Genomic DNA, 18913 nt, shown 5'->3' with positions numbered 1-18913 from the left:
TGCGCGCTGGTTTCCCGTGAACCGCCGAATAATACGACCTTGAAACGTCCCTCATTTCGAGTTGCCAATTCGAACAGGTGCGAGTTGAAGTTGACGCCGCGAGAATTGCGAATCCGCGTTGCCAGCTGTACGATAACGCGTCGATAATTTCGAGACAATTTTTAAGATGTACGATATTTTCAATGGCGTAAATAATAATAAATAATAATCAGCTAGGCTAATACCCAAGGCACCAAGCAACTTTTAAAGCCATTATTTCAGGTGGCCGGGTTACAACGCGTAGGAGGGTAGTGGCATGCCCTTCATGCCACGCGAGACAACAGCTCCCTACGCTCACTATTACCGTTAAACCCATGGACGTAGTATACAGGGTTGCCACACATCAGGGCAAAGTCAGGGAATTTAAAAATGGGCCTAAAAAGTCAGGGAAATGTCAGGGAATTTTAAGAATTGGTAAAAATTTAGGGAAAAGTCAGGGAATTCAATTTTATCTGGGCACTTTTTGAAGGTAATTTAACTCTAGATCTATGACAAATTCCACGATTTTTCAACATTGCAATAATCTTTTTACTGAAATATAAGTCCATATAAATTTATTAACTTCTGATAAAAGTAAAATATAAAAGAAAAATTTTGACCTTAATAAGTCAGGGAAAATCTCTTAAAATGGTCCGGGAAAACAGGGAATAGTCAGGGAATTTGAAACTGAACATTTTGTGGCAACCCTGATATATCTTATATAACGTCCATGGTTAACCTCAACAAGTTTTTACTGTATAATTTTTCGATAATTCAATTCACGCGTACGATAATGTACGATAAGTTTTTTAATTGGCTGAAATCCAGTTAAAACTACGACTTTTAAACATAAATTTTCAATCGGGCGTACTTTCAAGTGTTTTTAAAAATTTTGATTTCACAAGTTTAACGTCAGTATTTAACACAAAATTTAAATTAACGGCCAATTTTCAGGTATACGATAATTTTTTGACTCGGGTACGATAATTTTAATTTTAGGAACTGGCAACGCTGCGGCGAATTACAGCCCCCCCAGAGGTCCTGTAATTCCTATAAAATCCTATATTTTCAAAAGTGTCCTATAACATCCTATATTTTTAGCAAAATCCCCAAAAAGTCCTATAAAATCCTATAATTTTGATATTTTGCCCATTTCAAATCCCGCCACATAGGATAAATTCCTATACCAAGTCATTCTAGTCTATACTTTTGTTTTTGTTAACATGGTTAGCTATTAGTATATTTTTGTGGTAAAATGGTTTAAATAGTTCGTATTTTTTAAGTGAAAATCAAACATTTATTTCTCTAAATATAGATTTCGTTTTTAAATGCATAAAGTTAGTAAATGAAATAGCATCTATAGTCCTATAAAATCCTATAATTTTGTAAAAATAGTTCTATATTTTTAGAAATATAATCCTATTTTCCTATAAAAATATTGGAAATTTGAGTGGGGGCCCTGGAATTATCTCCGTACGAGTCGCGAGTCTACGAATTACGAAACCTAATCCTGAAATATTATATTATAAAAGGCAGGTTTTTTTTCTAATTTTATATTAAAAGGGAAACGGAACTGCGCAGGCGCGGTGTAAGTCATAACCCTTTTACCCCACATAAGCCCGTCTATTGTTATCGGGTACAACCAACCCCCTGTTATTGACCTCCGAGTTACGGACGGATGGGGGGGTTATTAGGCGGGCTGGTTTACCGGAATGGTTCCCTCCGCGTTACCCTTCAGCCCTATTAAACAGCGGGCCGGCTAATGGACTAGGCGAGTAAACGTTGTAAGGAGTGTCTGCTAGAAGCGGACTCCGCTGGTACGGAAAAAAGGGGCCACTTGTTTCTTAAAAAGCCATTGAACTATACGCATCTCAAAGAAACCGCCACGAGATGTTTCGTATATTTCTTGGCACCGTTTTGATATTATACGCGAAGGGGTACAAGCTGCTCCATTTAGCTAGCTACCGATATTTTATTAATTGTATTTATTTACGCTTGTTGGAGAATGACTATCAGGGATGCCAGATTTTCAACCGAAAACCCGCCAAAAGAAAACTGTAAATAAACCCAAAAAACCGCCAATCCTTTTTTTGAAAATTAGCCCAAAACTGGGTATTTTCCCAAAAACAAACCAAAAAATTACCCGCGAAAATTTTAAATTGTTTTTATTTGTACAAAAAAACCACGAAAGCCAAATTTCCCACCATCAGAGAATCTTTATATTTCCAGCCAATTTTCTTGAAAAGAAGCCCAATTGGCTACTTTCCAGCCCAATATGGCATCCCTGAATTGAATATGTTCATACGATCCGCGGGCACGGTATTTTCAGTACAAAAAGCCCCAAAACAAAATACGAAAAGCCAAATTTCCCACCAACAGCCAATCCTTATATTTCCAGCCAATTTTGTTGAAAAAAGAAGCCCAATTGGCTAGTTTCCAGCACAATATGGCATCCCTGAATTATGCTGAGACGATCCGCGGGCATTGTGGTCGAATTCCCCTCCTACGACGCACGAGTGGGTGGGAATTAATAACGTCACAGGTGTTTTCTCCATTGGGTCGGATGACATCATCTTTATTGAACCAATGAGATCCTGGGCTTATTTTTGTTTGTCAATTGGGGAGGAGTTTATTCTTCGAGTACTGGCAGCAACGCTCGTCCTTATTTATTTAAATCAATGCATTCTTGGTTTTTACCGAGTAACTTGTTACTTTTGGCGAAAAAATAACGTGGAACGATTTTTCGCTGCCTTATCTTTTTGTTCCGAAAGGGTCTTAACTAGAGCGAAGAAAAGTTATCCATATCCCTCTCAGCTATTTCGCGATAGTTTTGGTTCGGTTTTTCGACATTTTGTTATGATAAAACGTTTTCTGGGTGAATTTTTCTCGGATGCTCCCGACAAGTTTCAACTTTTTGGGGACAGTTATTTTACAAAGGGGGGAAGGGAAATTGTACGGGGGAGCTATTTTTCTCGAGGCCTTACCCGAACAGGTATCGAAATCGCTACGAGAAAATCGAGGAAAATTTTACTACATTTAAATTGGGTTATTCCAACTTTTATTTATAGAAATTGACCTGGGAAAGTCCTTAGGGCGTTTATTACAATTTGATTTAATTAAGCTCATCCAAATTTGTCATTTAAGAGTAGTTAAGGAAAGCCAATTAATAAATACTAAATAATATAACTTTTCTGATACGACTCAAGGACTCCCACGATAGCATTATCGCGCGGGGCCATTTGACAACGTTTAGAGAAGCAGTGAGAAGGTTGATTTATCCATTACTATTACTGTCAGGTAGTTCGACTCAACGTTATATAAAAGCTGTACTAACTTAATAACCTCGGCTTTAACCTTGAGCGATACGCGATGTAAATAAAATCCCCTTTATTTGAATTTAAAAGCGCGTTTTTCCACGGTAAACGCCTGGTTGGCAAATTTCATTATTGCGTAAATTCGTCTCGGTGTAAAACCTAATTACGATGTTTTCGAGAAATCGTCGATTCCATATTTCTAGGAAGAGAGAACCTTCTAGAACTGATAGGAAAAGCTAAATTACGCAACTCCGGGAATCGGATGAGATCTCCGTTTTCCCGAAATTCCCCCCTAAAGTCGCGTCTCTCCCTCGCGCTCCGAGAAAAAAAGTTCGATACCTCCCGGTTTCCTCGCGATGTTAGGGTTCTCGTCTATTTTGTTTATGGCCAGGGTTTAAAGGGAAAAGGCCCTAGCGTCGTCTGCTATTCTATCCGTGCCGAGAAGGGAGGGGGGGAAAGATTTTTAGTAGGAAAGAGAGGAAAATCCTGACGCGTGTTTGAGGGGGGGAATACGCGGCCCATCGCGAAAGCGGGTGCTGCTACTACGGGGAAAGAGGTCGCCGCTTTCGACGAATTGGCGTCGCTATAACGAAGTAGCGTTGTAGTATATTCGGGGGGAAGGAAACGCGGCACCCCCCCTTAGCTTTTATCGGCGTCCGCGGGGGGGCGGCCTCTTCGTTCCAGCAGCTGACTCTCCGGGAACTGACGAAACTCGGCGTAGCGCTAGAGAGAGAGAGAACGTTGTCGAACTTCCGCGGCCTCTCGTTAGCTGTTCACGTGGCATCTGTGTGGAGTACTATAGCGAAATCAGCTGAACCCAGCTGTCACGCTGCGAGGTTTAAGAGACTACCGTCGCGCTCGTTGCTAAGTTAATTCGCTATTTTATAACTATAAAGAAATACTTTTCGTGAAATTAAACATGCTACGATTTACGAGTTACCGTCGTTTTGTGCCGTACTTTTGGATACTGTGAATTAACTATAGCATCATTTCCTTCGAAGTTTCGTACAGTAAAATTAAATCAACATGAGAAATTCTTCCTTGTCTGGTAAGGCGATTTTTCGTATTAAGCCTTTTTTGTTAAAGCTTAACCTAAATTGAGCGATTTGAAAAACTAATTTGAACGAAATTTCGAAATGGAAAATGGTGGATTTGAAAGGGCCCAACTAGGAAATGGAAAAGTTAGTTCTCCAACAGTTGTCCCGTAAAGAGGGGTGGGTCGGCAGGCGGGGAGGGGGCTGTTTGTGTTCGGTACGGGGCCGTACGCGCCGGTACGATCTCGATTTTGAGATATCTCTCTCTTCTTCCCACCCCTCCAGAATGTTGACCTCGTTCATCTCGAAACGCGGTAAAGAAGGCCGATTTACTTTTATATTATTTTCGTTTCGATTCATATTTTAATATTTAATCGTTAAAATAAATTATCGCTAAAGCTTTCTATTTAATTAAATTCGATATTTTCGTCTAGTTTGATTTGGCAACAATTTTTAAATGATGAAATATATTGACTGAGTGTTGTGACCTATAAATTATATTTATCTCCGCGCGTTGCATTTGCCGAGCTTGACCGTATTTTTCAGGAGCAGTGCTACCGGGTCGGCCCCAAAACATAAATCTGCTTACGTGTGCCGTTTTCCACGACAAAATATGCTTTATTTCCCAGGCCTTTATGACTTTTTGCGATTCGAGCTTCGTCGATATGTCTAGACATTTCGTATAATATTTTTAACGTATAATCGCGTTAGGTTATAAAAGTAAGGCCTCATTCTCTTTGTCATTGTTGTAACGTATCTAGGTCTTCAGGCGTATTAATTTTTCGACGAACGTCTATTTCGTCAGTTGTACCGTATCGTTGGCCTGGATACGTATATTATAATTTAACTCCCCCGCCTCTAGCCGTTTTGTAAACATAGCCCTAATTAACATTTAAGACGACGTTTATTAAACAGTCTCTCCCCACTCCCCCTTATTATACTTTCCAATCGCGGTACCTTATTCCAGACGCCAGTCGAATGCTTAAACTAAACGACTCTTGGCTTGTTTAAACACAAAAATTGGCTTGTTTGACTTAAAGGGAATATAAGTTTTCCAGGAATTTGAGCTATAGTAGACGAAAAATATGCCATTCAGTAGAATTTTTCCACAGATGAGTTTTGCAAACTGCAATTATTGACACAGATTTTAGTAGGAATATACCATAGTGTAGGATTTTCCCACAGACGGGGTTAAGAAGAGTTTCGCAAACATTCTGGCAATTATTGACACTGATTTTAGAGTAGCCACCTAACGACAGATTTTAGTAGGAATATACCATACCGTACAGTAGGATTTCCCAACAGACGAGATTAGGAAGAGTTTCGCAAACTTTCTTGCAATTATTGACACATATTTTATAGTAGCCACCTAACGACAGATTTTAGTAGGAATATACCGTACAGTAGGATTTCCCAACAGACGAGATTAGGAAGAATTTCGCAAACATTCTTGCTATTATTGACACATATTTTATAGTAGCCACCTAACGACAGATTTTAGTAGGAATATACCATAGTGTAGGAGTTTACTACAGACGACGTTAAGAAGAGTTTCGCAAACTTTCTTGCAATTTTTGAAACTGATTTTTAATTAGATTTAATGTTTAGATTTCTAAATTAGAAAAATCTTTGTTTAAAAATATACCCATTTGTTTATCGTACTATAAATCAAAATATAAATAAATATTTTAGACAACTCTTTAGTTACTTTTAGCAAGTAAACATGTAGCTTTATATAATTGTATAGACATAGTGAGAAATAACATTGGTATAGCGTAACTTTGGACAAATACGCATCAGCGCCACCATTGTCAGAAAAATGAAGTGTTGGCTACATTCCTTTTTATATATTTTCATTTTGTAGACGGCGTAACTAAATAAATAATAAATCATAAGGTCGCCTTCGCTGTAAAGCTAGAAAATGATAAGCCCTATATTTGACCTATTTTTCCTCAGACTCGTATAATGGGATTTCGGGCCAAACAGAACCAAAATAAACATTAAGTTTAAAGCTGTTTCCACTGCAGTACTTGAATTTTTTTTATTATTGGCAATCTCAGTAGTACTACTACTAAACCTACGAATAGCGTAATTTCCTTATATCTACCATTTCCGGATTTATCCACTTTTATTTTGTTAAGGGAAATGAGGATAAATTAGCATAAATTATGCTCGCGTGAGAGATTTGTCTTATCACGTTTGATGTTGTTTGGCTTAAGTTAGATTAAAAAAATACCCAAGTTTTAGTTGTTTAATATATATGTATAATAGGCCATCTGTATCGTCAATATTTCTTATTTGACTAAAACGTAAACATTGTGGACTTGTTTTTGGGCCTGTATGGGATAGGATTTATAATCGTGGAAAAAGCTGTCAAAATCTACCTGTCACTACCCGAGCTTGTCGCGTAGAAGGGTTGATATTGTTATTACTAAACGGACCAATCGTATTGCGCGATGAATTTTCATAATATTAGCTGCAACAACTGGGCGCGTGCCTATCACGTGCTCTTTTATCTAAAGACGAAATGCGAATTTAAAGATCTTGATCTTGGGAGAAAAATAAAATTGCAGATGTTGCATTTTCTCGAACGTAAAAATATTTTATTAGTAAAAAATCCTTGGAATTATTATTATTCCAAGGATTTGTTTTACTAATAATATTAAGGAAATAATTCGTATCATTACTATGTCGGTTATAAATTAACTCCTAAAATCCTAATCGCGGTTTTAAATCATTCCAGAGGTCCTATAATTCCTATGAAATTCTATATTTTCAAAAATCTCCTATAACATACTATATTTTTAGCAAAAGTCCTATTAAATCCTATAATTTTGATATTTTGCACATTTAAAATCCTGCCCCTCAGTTAAATCGCTAGATTTAGCTATAGGATAAATTCCTATACGAAGTCATTCTAGTCTACAATTTTGTTATTGTACTAGTATATTTTGTAATAAAATGGTTAAATAATATTTTTAAGTGAAAATCAAAGATTTATTTCACTAAATATAGAAAAAAATAGTACTATATTTTTAAAATTTTATCATATTTTATTTATAAAAATTTGAGTAGGGACCCTGCAATTTAAATTGAATTCGCTTTAGTTTTAAGATTTCGGCAAATTCGGAACTTCCAGGGGAAGGAGATTGTTTGGTAAAGTTGGGAAGCCAAGCCAAGGCTAGGCCTCGGTTGGACAATTATTATTGGATTGAGCTCATGGCCTATTTCTCAGGGACGAGCCAGTGTCTCGACTTGTGAAAGGTTTCTTCATTTTTACATAACTCTTATTTACCGCTATTTGCTACATCCATTTCGACTCGTACTTTCAAAAACTTGGGTACAATTTTACTGTTCTATTTGGCACCATTTCTTAGACGGCGTATTTTGAAAAAATCCTCTATCTTGATTTTATTCGGAGCTTTTTCTACTATAACGGTCTATTTTTACATCGCCTGCGAAATCCATTGTGTGTATTACCCAAAAATACACGTTTACCATTTTTTTTATCTGGTTTTATTTTTAAGTGAAATTTCCTATATCAGAACGCGACTTAAATATTGAATGAACTAGGAAACGAAGTGTCTTAGGCCTAAACAATATAATTCAACGTTATTGTTTGGTATAAGACAATGTGTCGATGAAAACTATTGTACGTGGCTGTAGGGGAGATTAAGAGGTAGATAAAACAGCGAACGTCAAGTGCATTACCATTCGGCGAAACACACCAGTTACATCGTTCCCAATAACATGTACGCGTCAAAAATTACGCAATTCGTTAATTTAAAATGTTATTTTTTTCTTTCCGTCTACTTTAGTAAATTTAACCGGTCATGGACGAGTGGACATGTCCAATTTCGAGCTGCTCAAAGTCCTGGGGACAGGAGGTAAATATATCTACCAAATTATTACCATTATTTAACACAGGGTTGCCACAGTACTTGGAATTCCTGGAATAGTCAGGAAGTATTTATATTAGTCAAAAAATCTGGGAAATGTCAGGGAATTTTAATATTAGTCTAAAAATCCGGGAAATGTCAGGGAATTTTAATATTTGTCTAAAAATCCGGGAAAAATCAGGAAAATTTAATATATGTCTAAAAATATGGGAAATGCCAGGGAATTTTAATATTAGACTAAAAATCCAAGAAATTAAAGGAAATTTTAATATTTGTCTAAAAATCCGGGAAATGTCAGGGAAATTTAATATATGTCTACAAATCCGGGAATTGCCAGGGAATTTTAATATTAGACTAAAAATCCAAGAAATTCCAGGAAATTTTAATTTTTGTCTAAAAATCCGGGAAATGTCAGGAAATTTTAATATTTGTCAAAAAATTCGGGAAATGTTAGGGAATTTTAATATTTGTCTAAAAATCCGGGAAATGTCAGGGAATTTTTATATTTGGCTAAAAATCCGGGAAATGTCAGGGAATTTTTATATTTTTCTAAAAATCCGGGAAAAATCTGGGAATTTGAACCTGAAAAAACTTCGGCAATCCTGTAAAATATCTACCAAATTATTACCATTACGCTAATTATAAAGTTGGCGATTTAATTGTTAATATCGATTTGTTTTCCTTCGTAGCTTATGGAAAAGTGTTTTTGGTGAGGAAAGTCGGCGGTAACGACCACATGAAGTTATACGCCATGAAAGTGCTGAAGAAAGCTTCCATCGTCCAGAAGCAGAAGACATTGGAGCACACCAAGACGGAGCGCCAGGTGCTGGAAGCCATCAGGCAGTCGCCGTTCTTAGTGACCCTGCATTACGCCTTTCAGACGGACGCTAAATTGCACCTCATCCTCGGTGAGTCCAGGCGACGTCTTTTCTCTGTCTCTCCTTGGGGGGACTTTTTACGAGTTGCCCGGGTTTATAGAGTGTCTCTTTTGATCGAACTTTTCTTGGCCTGATTTCCACGAACGGCCTCATTTCGGCCGCGTGTGCCGAGAGACTCGCTAGGCACTTTGGTGGCTGACGGCAAGGCGAAAGGGGGGGGGGGGGGCGTATTTTACCCTTTCCCTCCCCCCTGTTCTCTTTCCCCGAGAGTCGGTCGCCGTTAACTGGGCCACGCATCCACTTCCTACTTTCGCCAAATCTATTTACCCCAAAACATTGCGCTTATTATTAGTTCAATACCACTTGACATTTTAGACGTGCCTAATTAATATTGGCGTTTTGTTTAGAAACACGCTCGTTATATATTAAGAGTTTTACGTTGCGATTGGTTTATTTAATATCATAAGTAACGAAATAAGTTAGTGTGACACTGTTGTTAATTTTCCGGAAAGATAAATGCGGAAAAATTTCCGGATTGCGGAAAATTTTCCGCAAATCGGAAAAATAAAAAATTGAAACATAAATTAATTTTTAAGATTTTAAAATGTTTTTAACTTTTTATCGTCCTGCTTTCCGTCGGGACAGTTCGCATTAGAGCTCATTTTTACCTATTTGCCAAGTTAATTGATCCCGCGTATTAAAAGCTAATTTTCGCGTTATAATGCATTTAATATCACTGAAGATATAAATTAAATATAGTTTACTAGAAACCAAATAATATAAATATGAATTAAAAAAAATATAGAGTTGTTAATTTCCCGGAAACTTTTCCGCAAATAGGAAAAATAAAAAATTGAAACAAAAATTACTTTTTAAGCCTTTTTAATGTTTCTAACTTTTTATCGATATAAAATGTCTAATAACAGTAAACATACTACAAAACATTAACAGTGTTAATCAGTTTAAAGCTAGTCTAGAGGTTTAGTTTTACTTTTAGATTCGAAAAAATGAGGCGAAAATGCCGCTTTATTTAAATTTGCAAACAATATTATTTTAGGGGAAAAGGCCTCGGTCATTTTCCGACTTACAACACTACTATTTCCCCACCATGCTTATGTTTTTTTATTGTCCGTTTCGCCAATGACAATATAATCAGCTAGACTAATACCCAAGGCACCACCTTAGGCCTAAGTCATCAAGCGACTTTTCAAGGACCGAGCTGTTACTAGTCTTTGGAAGTGTTGAGGTAACAGTGACAGATTTCCCATTTCCATAAAAACTTGTAGAGGTTAATGGTAATAGTAAGTGTAGGGAGCTGTTGGCTCGCGTGGCATGAAGGGCTTGCCACCAGCCTCCTACGCAATGCGCAATCTAACCCGGCCACCTGAATTAAAGGCATTAAAAGTCGCTAGATGACTTGGGCCTAGGGTGGTGCCTTGGGTATTAGCCTAGCTGATTATGAAATTCAAGGGGCCCAAAATTCATGCAAATCCCGTACACTCTCAAGAAAAATGATTTTAGAAATCTTTAAATCTGCTTCAAAATCCTGAAATCTGGGCGAAAGTTAGTTCCAATATCTCAAAATCAGCCTAAAAAACAAGAAATCAACACGGAAATTGCGCTCTGAAATCTCAAAATCATTTTCTCATTTCGGAAATCACTTTGAGATTCAAAATCTCGTACGCAAAATTTGCTTCTTTTTAAATTTTTGAAAATTCACGATTTTTTTTATTGTGAATTTGTCATATAAACTCTTATGGGATTTGATTCTTATCAAAAAAAATTCAAATTTCCGACCCCTGGGGTAAATTCCTGGCAACAGTCGATTTAAAAAATCAAGAGTAGCATATTATATTACATAAAATTGCCTATTAATATACCCTAAACGCGATTTCGTTCGTATTTATAGCCATTACAATAACCTATCAGTAATTTTGCTAATGAAGAGAGTATACTATGACTATCCAAGCTATGCTTAATCTATGTTGTTTAATAATAAATAAACTTGAAATAAATTAATCACTCCGCGATGAAATAGCATTATCCGTTATCATTCAGTGTCATACTTATGTTTATTATGCTACTTATGTTAATATATAGCTAATCTAGCGTGTTATGACCAATATGTAGTTACGTAATATGTTTTCCGAGTTTCGATAAAAAAGCTTATCGCTAAATTAACGAAATAAAATTTCCTTCTTTCGAAATTGTTTTTTTCCCGAGTTCTGCAAGTAGAATAAGTGATGTTTTTTTTATTTTACGTGATTTTCCGTCAATTGTTCCGGAAGTACAATACTTAAAAAAATAAATCTTCCAGAACAACCACCGAATTTAATCAATTATTATTATTTCCACCACATTAGATTCTGCGATAATCAAATAATTTTTTATCCTTGTTTGTTGATTATTAAAAATAGTACTCGGAAAAGGATGTAATAGACGCTTAAATAAAACCTGTTCAGCTATTTACCAAGAAGTAGTAATGCAGAGAGCCAGGACCTACTTGTAAAAGCGTTATATTTTAAAGCGCTCGTTTAATTTTGCACGCGCCACCTGACGCAGGGTTGCCACACGTCAGGGAATTTTAAGAATTTGTGAAAAGTCAGGGAATTGTAGTTTATCTTGACACCTTTTGAAGATCTAGAGATCTATGACAAATTCTATGATTATCATTTATTTCCTTGAAAGTTTGGCAAATTTTTTTCAACCTTGCAATCACCTTTTTACTGAAATATAAGTTCATTTAAATTTATTAACTTCTGATAAAAGTAAAATAAAAAATTTGGCCTTAAAAAGTCAGGGAATTTGAATTTCAATTTTGTGGCAACACTGTAACGTAAACACGTGACTATTGTATTCAGTGACTCGGGCTTATGCGCGTAGGGGAGGAAAGAGAAGAGAGCGGCATTTATTGAAGCACCCATTAGAGGTTTTTCTTGCCGGTTCCCTGATTGAAAAAAATGGCAATTGGTTTCGTTTTATACCTCAATCGTGATCGAATCTGTGTGGGTTTCGCGTTTGGTGCGTTTAAAGTAGCATTTACGAAATCGAAACCTCTAAAAATCAATGCTTTACGATGATTGGCGAAATTGATCCCTCGGGGAGTTAATAAAGTTCAAAACGAAGTTAATTCGGATAACATTTAAGCGGGCTTCCATAGAAAATGATCTCCCGAATCAACCTACGCTTTATTGGATTTCACAGTTGAACCTAGGCGTAGGCGAAGATGTTCGACTAAGTAAATAACTGTATACTTCCCTGGTCAAATATAAGTGTTTTCGAGGGCAAATATACCTTGATCTGCGGAGGCAAATTGCTTTTGAATGCCATACGAAATTACGAATATATCGATATCAGGCTTGGGTGGATTTAAATCAAGCTATTTATTTTTTAAATCATTGATTTAAATTCGAATACTATTTCAATGGTGTAATAAAAAATTAAATACAACGCAAATCTCTCCAAACTAAAATATTAAACGTTAAAGGGAATATAACCTGCAAAGCAATCTTTACGGAAGACCCCTTCAATTTTTCAAATGTCCCTGTACAGTGGCGCCAAACATTTTTAAAGCCGAAGGCAAGAGCGGCCAGAGCTGCAAGCGTTGGTGTTCCACACCAAATACTTGAGGTTATATTCCCTTTAATCCATCAATTACAGGGTGACCACAGTTCCAGTATTTCCTATTTATCCCATAATTTAACGTCCTTTTGTCTGAAGAAATTAAAATAGTTGATATTTTACCCTTAGAAGTCTTTAAAACGTCGTAGTTTTTAAAGATGCTTACTGTTCGCCGATAGTTTTCGACTATTTCTTTAGATTTTCAACTTTATTTTGAATGTGATACCCCCCTTTAAATAATTTGGACAACTGTTTTCTCTTACAATTATTTGGGCCACTTAACTGTATCCAACTAATTGTAAGCAAGAAAATTGTATAGTGTGAACAGGCAAATTGTAACAATTGTTCCCACTTTTCCTGTTCACGCTATACAATTTTCTTGCGTACAATTAGTTGGATACAATTAAGTGGCCCAATTAATTGTATAGTGTGAACTGGACTTTATTGTAAAATAAATTTTCTCCTAGTTTTTCCTTTTTCCTCCCAATTTTCTTCCTATATTTCACAGATAAGTCTCCTATAATTCCTTTAAAAGATTTTAAAATATTCTGTGGTCACCCTGCAATTAACCTAAAATTAATTGTTTAAAAATCAATAACTTAAAAATAAATTACGATTAAATATAAAAAATCAGTTGAATTTATTTTTATTTAAAAAAAATATAAAAGTGTCAACCCTAATCGATCTCTTTTTAATTGTAAATAATTTAGAATATTACGCAGTTTAAAACGATATATTTCTATTTCGTTAACCTGTTCCTAAAAATATCGATTTTTCTGGCACGTTCAGTTATTTATTAATATATTGACTGTATCGTTGCCTTGAGACATTTGGCAGTCCTATTGTTCCTTTTGCTTTCTCTTGGATTTGAACACAACCGCGGATGGGGGAGGGTAACATTGTCACAAGCAAAGGTTAATAGCAGATAAAAACTTCCCCAAAACGTCCTAAAAGGACACTAAAAGATAATGGGTTCCAGTGATTAAATTCCCCTTTTATCAAGGAAGGCTATCTTTTAAAACGATGCGAATAATTTTTGGAATTTGTTTAAAAATGCTACTTAAATGTCCAATAATGGATTGTATGTTTCAATAGCCATATCTTATAAACATAATACGGTTATCTTCTGTCACTTAGGCGTTGAGATTTTAGTCCTAGTCAGGGAAAACCCTAGATCGGCTTAGGTACTTATTAAAAATAATGGAAAATGGAATATTTTGAGTGTTATTCTACTAAAAATACATTTTTAATAGTCAGTATATTTATTTGCCCCATATGAGTATTTGCTATAATTATAGCGGTTTTTTCGCTGCGCAACTTAACAGATTGAGACTTAAATTTCCTCAACCAGCTACGGTTTAATTGAAAGGAAAAATATTTTATTAATTTTTAAGAAACCCGATTTAAAAAAAATAAAAATGTCTGACTCGAAAATTGCGGTACTATACAAGAAAAACCGATAAATCGTTGAAATTTATAGCATATGTTGAGGAATTGACATCTTTCACAACCGCCTGGTTCTTAAATACAACGTCATATTGAGAAAAAAAAACCGATTGGTTACGTAATAATGAAAAGTAGCGTAGGCCCGGTTTCATTGATAAAAAGCAACTTTACTACAACGTCCCACACTTTACTAGTTTTTTAAAAATTGCCCTTAAAAATAATTATTTCTGCTCGAAATTGGAACGCCGCATTAGTCCTAGTTTCAACTAAAAGGGGCAAATATGTTAAAAGTGGCGAGCTACGAAGTAAAAACAAAGGTAAACAACAAATTTGGCAATTCGTTTGTCAGCCATTTCCCATAATTTACCTCGCACCTATTGCGTAGGCTTGCGATCCAATAACGCCCTCAGTAAAACGAAGAACGTATTTATTTATGCCATGGACCATGAATCTAAGGGGACTCACTGTCCCCGATATTTTGACACGGTAGGCGTGGCCTAAATCGGAAAGCTTACTGAGGTACACCAGCTGCTTTGAAGCACCTCAAAGAATTGTTCAACTATCACTACGAGAGGCTTAGCGAGAAAGTTAGATTAGGCTTAGTTCATTAAACTTTTTAAGTTAAGAAATGAAATGGATTCCAGTGAATTTGATTTAAAAAAAAACCTCAGCCATAAGCGGCTTACTTAACACAATAATATAGCTAATTACCATTACTTAAACTTTTAAAGAACCAATTTCAAAAATAAAAGGACTAAAATTTACTAAGCCTAATCATTTAACCGACAAAAACGAAACTACTTCGGAAATCAACAATTACTCGCTTTTTAAAGTCTGAACAGTGAGTCCCCTTAGATTCTTGGTGATCCCAATTGACGGATTTTGAAATGACGTTTTAGCGCGCGACACTACAGGTACATGTCTTGGGCACACAGCCTTCTTTGCGTGCTTTTTTGACCATAACATGTAGAGGTATTTTCACGCGCAAAATGAATTTTAAAAGCCGTCAATACCCCCTTTAAAAAAATTATATCAGCCTGGTATCTCATTGGTTCCCTAAAACATTCTTCTTCTGACGCGATTGGAACACGCTTCGTTTTTCCTTCCCCCATCTCATGATGCACGCGGATTGTCTCAACATTGTTATATAAATAAATTTGATAGTTTCAATAATATCACCGCCATCTATCGGTTTCAAATATTTTGCACTGAATATTGCCATATTCAGTGCAAAATATTTGAAACCGATAGATGGCGGTGATATTATTGAAACTATCAAATTTATTTATATAACAATGTTGAGACAATTGCTTAAAATTAGTCTCCCTCTAAAGTACCATCTAGGCCAATCACGATAAAATAAAAGCGCGAGTCGAAACTATTGAAGTTGTCTGTAGCTGTGGTATTTGAAAATACCTATACATTATTGAAACTGGCGAATTCTCCATTTGGAATTGATCATTTCGATATTTGATAGGGGAGTTATCGAAATTTTGTCTCCCTTATTTCATAATGATGCTAAATATCGTTTGTTGTCTCGCGTACTAAAACCACTCTTAATCCGGGAAGGGGTCCCCCCTCCGTTAATAGGCTTGGTACGCATCGTCAGGTCAGGTAGACCTCGCTAGTGGGTTATGTAGACATTGCATTCCACGCCCATTCGTAGCCTAGATTTATGGAGCGAGAGTAGGTCACCGCGTGTTCGCGAATTAACGTTTAGCCCGTTTCCACCACTAATGACTCTCCGTAGCCCCCTTTCATTCTCGCTTGTATTTTAGTAGAATTTTAACTTTGAAAACCCCTACGCTTCTGAACGAAAGTGTGCCCGATCCCCTTGACTTACTTTCACTTATGACTTTAAAAGTAGTAGCGTATTTTTAATTTCTATTCTGAATATTTATCGCGATTATGCTAACGAAAAACCAACCGTATTTTGAAGACCCCCTCCGTACATTTTGCTTTGGAATAATTAGGTTTTGCGAAAGAGCAGCAACCATCAAATGAAATATCCTTAATTGGGAGCCAATTTGTTCCCCCTTTGGTAGATTCGGGGCAGTTGTCGCTAATTGGATCCACTTTCTCGGTTTCTCATATTTCGATGGATAATGGTGGCTCATTTGGTATCCAGATTCACAGAGAAAATATGTATATGGGCGACTAGAATTTTCATTGGAAATCCTGGAAATTCATAGCATAATATTTCAAACGTTCTATGTCTTTACTATGACAAAAATTAAATCTTTGCTAATTATATAGCAAGTTTTGACCTTATTTTTATTGTGTTTCATTTCCTCTGTGGGAGGGTTTGATAAATATCTAGCTTTGAGAATTAAATGATAATGTACTAATATTTCCAATTATAAAACGCTTTGCTATTTTTCATATTATACGCAAAAATTAAAACCTTTAAATGTGTGGTAATATACTTAATTATTATAAAAGGTCGTTTAAACAATGTTTGCCTACTATAAAAGGTCATTTTGATCTTCATTTCTACTAAAAAAATGTTTTGGCATAAGTTGTGAATATAAAAGATCATTTTGTCGTTAGCTGTGAATATGATAGGCCATTTTGACGATAGATGTGACTCTAAAGAGCCGTTTTAATATTCATTACAGCTATAAAAGTCGGTTAGCATTTGATTTGTAGCAGAAGTGGAAGTTTATCCACGTCTGTTTCTAGTAGTAATATTTTGAGGAAAAATATTTTATACCAACTTTGTTCTTTTTCAATAGATTATGTAAGTGGAGGCGAACTTTTTACTCACTTGTACCAAAGAGATAAATTCTTAGAGGAGGAAGTTCGTATTTATATTGGAGAAATTATCCTTGCCTTGGAGCACCTACACAAGGTTAGTTCACCAATTTAATCTCAATTTTTCAAAATATTTTACTACATCTGTATTAATTTAAAGTTTAGAATAGTGCACCTAAAATTTTTTAAGAGTTTAAAATCAATGTGTAAACACACCTCTCTTTTTCTTTTAAAATTTCAGCTGGGAATAATATATCGAGACATCAAATTAGAGAACATCCTTTTAGATGCCCAAGGCCATATTGTTTTGACCGACTTTGGCTTGAGCAAAGAGTTCCTACCCCACGAAAAAGTGCGTTTCAGGTTTTTTTTTTCATTTTTCATAAATCTAAAAATATGCCGTAAGAGTTATTTATAATTTATACCTTTTAACATTTATTAGGACCAAAGAACTTATTCCTTCTGCGGCACTATAGAGTACATGGCCCCCGAAGTAGTCAGAGGAGGCAGTAATGGACATGATTTTGTAAGTATTCTTAGCTTTTGTTAATTCCTCACGTAAAATGTGTGGCTATATCGATATTAATTGTCTTTTAGAGTGTGGATTGGTGGAGTGTGGGAGTATTGGCGTACGAATTGCTAACCGGTGCCTCGCCTTTCACGGTTGAGGGTGAAAAAAATACCCAGTCAGAAATATCCAGGAGGATTTTGAAACAACAGCCTCCCATTCCCGATCATCTTTCCACAGAAGTAAAGGATTTTATCATAAACTTACTTAACAAAGATCCCAAGAAAAGACTGGGTGGAGGACCCGAAGATGCTCTCGAGATAAAGAGGCACAGGTTCTTCAAGGGTTTGAATTGGACTGACTTGGGAAACAAGCAAATTCCGTCTCCTTTCATTCCAAAAATTGTCAACGAACTTGATGTTAGCAATTTTGCTGAAGAATTTACGTCCATGGTTCCTGCTGACTCTCCTGCGGTCACGCCTCCTAATAAGAATATCTTCAAGGGATATTCTTACGTTGCCCCATCAGTGCTCTTCAGTGACAATATCATCAGTGACGATCTCTTCTATCTCAAAAGTGATCCTCGACCGCATGCTGCTCAACTTATGGCAGAAAGATTCAAAGTAAGCTTACACATTATTATTATAAGAAAGAGGGTTTTTACTAAGTAGGGTCTTTTTTATTCTTACCAGGACTCGGCATTTTTCGAAAATTACGAGTTGGTTTTGAAGGAAGGCATTTTAGGGGATGGAAGCTTCTCCGTATGCAGGAAATGTATCCATCGTCAAACTGGCATTGAGTATGCGGTCAAGATAATCAGTCGAAGGAAAGAGATGGACTCTGGTAGGGAAATTCAACTGCTGAAGTCGTGTCAAGGGCACCCCAACATAGTCAATTTTCACGAAGTCTACCAAGATTCTGTTCACACTTACGTAGTCTTGGAGCTATTACGAGGTGGAGAACTTTTGGACAGGATAAGAAAGCGATCTAAATTCACTGAAACTGAAGCTGGCGTTATATTTCGCCAATTGGTTTCTGCTGTTAATTATATGCACTCTCGAGGTGTTGTACATAGAGATCTGAAACCTGAGGTAAGATCCACTTTTTTTCTTTAGCGTAGAAAGTTAATTGACCAAAACTAATATATTTTTCTTATTTTTTTTTAATTATAGAATCTTTTATTCTGTGACAAAACTGACAACTCTCAAGTGAAGGTGGTGGATTTTGGCTTTGCCCGTTTAAGGCCAGCTGAAAACCAACCCATGAAAACTCCTTGTTTCACCGCTCAGTATGCGGCCCCTGAGGTTCTCAAGACAGCCATTCCAGGGTCTGCTGGTGGGGCTTCCAATAGTGGATATGATCAATCGTGTGATCTTTGGAGTTTGGGTGTTATTTTAGTGAGTATTCTTGTAATTAGTAGTTTTATTTTATATTTTTTGCG

The 18913-nt window shown here is 36.1% G+C and overlaps 1 protein-coding gene across 3 annotated transcripts in view; it reads left to right on the top strand.

Annotated features, from left to right (window-relative positions):
- Nucleotides 1-18913, top strand: part of LOC149935144 (ribosomal protein S6 kinase alpha-5-like) — a 33384-nt gene that overhangs the window by 11757 nt on the left and 2714 nt on the right. Inside the window, exons 1-9 of one of the 3 annotated variants that reach the window (XM_090180797.1) lie at nucleotides 4032-4380; nucleotides 8185-8253; nucleotides 8955-9173; nucleotides 16946-17061; nucleotides 17206-17316; nucleotides 17407-17490; nucleotides 17562-18095; nucleotides 18165-18563; nucleotides 18645-18869. In XM_090180797.1, coding sequence (XP_090036923.1) covers nucleotides 4359-4380; nucleotides 8185-8253; nucleotides 8955-9173; nucleotides 16946-17061; nucleotides 17206-17316; nucleotides 17407-17490; nucleotides 17562-18095; nucleotides 18165-18563; nucleotides 18645-18869 — 1779 coding nt within the window. In that variant the 5' untranslated portion in view covers nucleotides 4032-4358. Of the gene's footprint in view, nucleotides 1-4031; nucleotides 4381-8184; nucleotides 8254-8954; nucleotides 9174-15910; nucleotides 16159-16945; nucleotides 17062-17205; nucleotides 17317-17406; nucleotides 17491-17561; nucleotides 18096-18164; nucleotides 18564-18644; nucleotides 18870-18913 lie in introns of those variants that run through there. The other 2 variants (XM_090180796.1, XM_090180798.1) reach the window with 2 other exon arrangements.

Source organism: Leiobunum rupestre, chromosome 7 (genome assembly GCF_980474605.1).
Source record: "Leiobunum rupestre chromosome 7, qqLeiRupe1.1.hap1, whole genome shotgun sequence".
NCBI classification, from domain to species: Eukaryota; Metazoa; Arthropoda; class Arachnida; order Opiliones; family Sclerosomatidae; genus Leiobunum; species Leiobunum rupestre.
The sequence above is the reverse complement of the archived record's forward strand: the minus strand, read 5'-3'. Positions and strand labels throughout refer to the sequence as shown.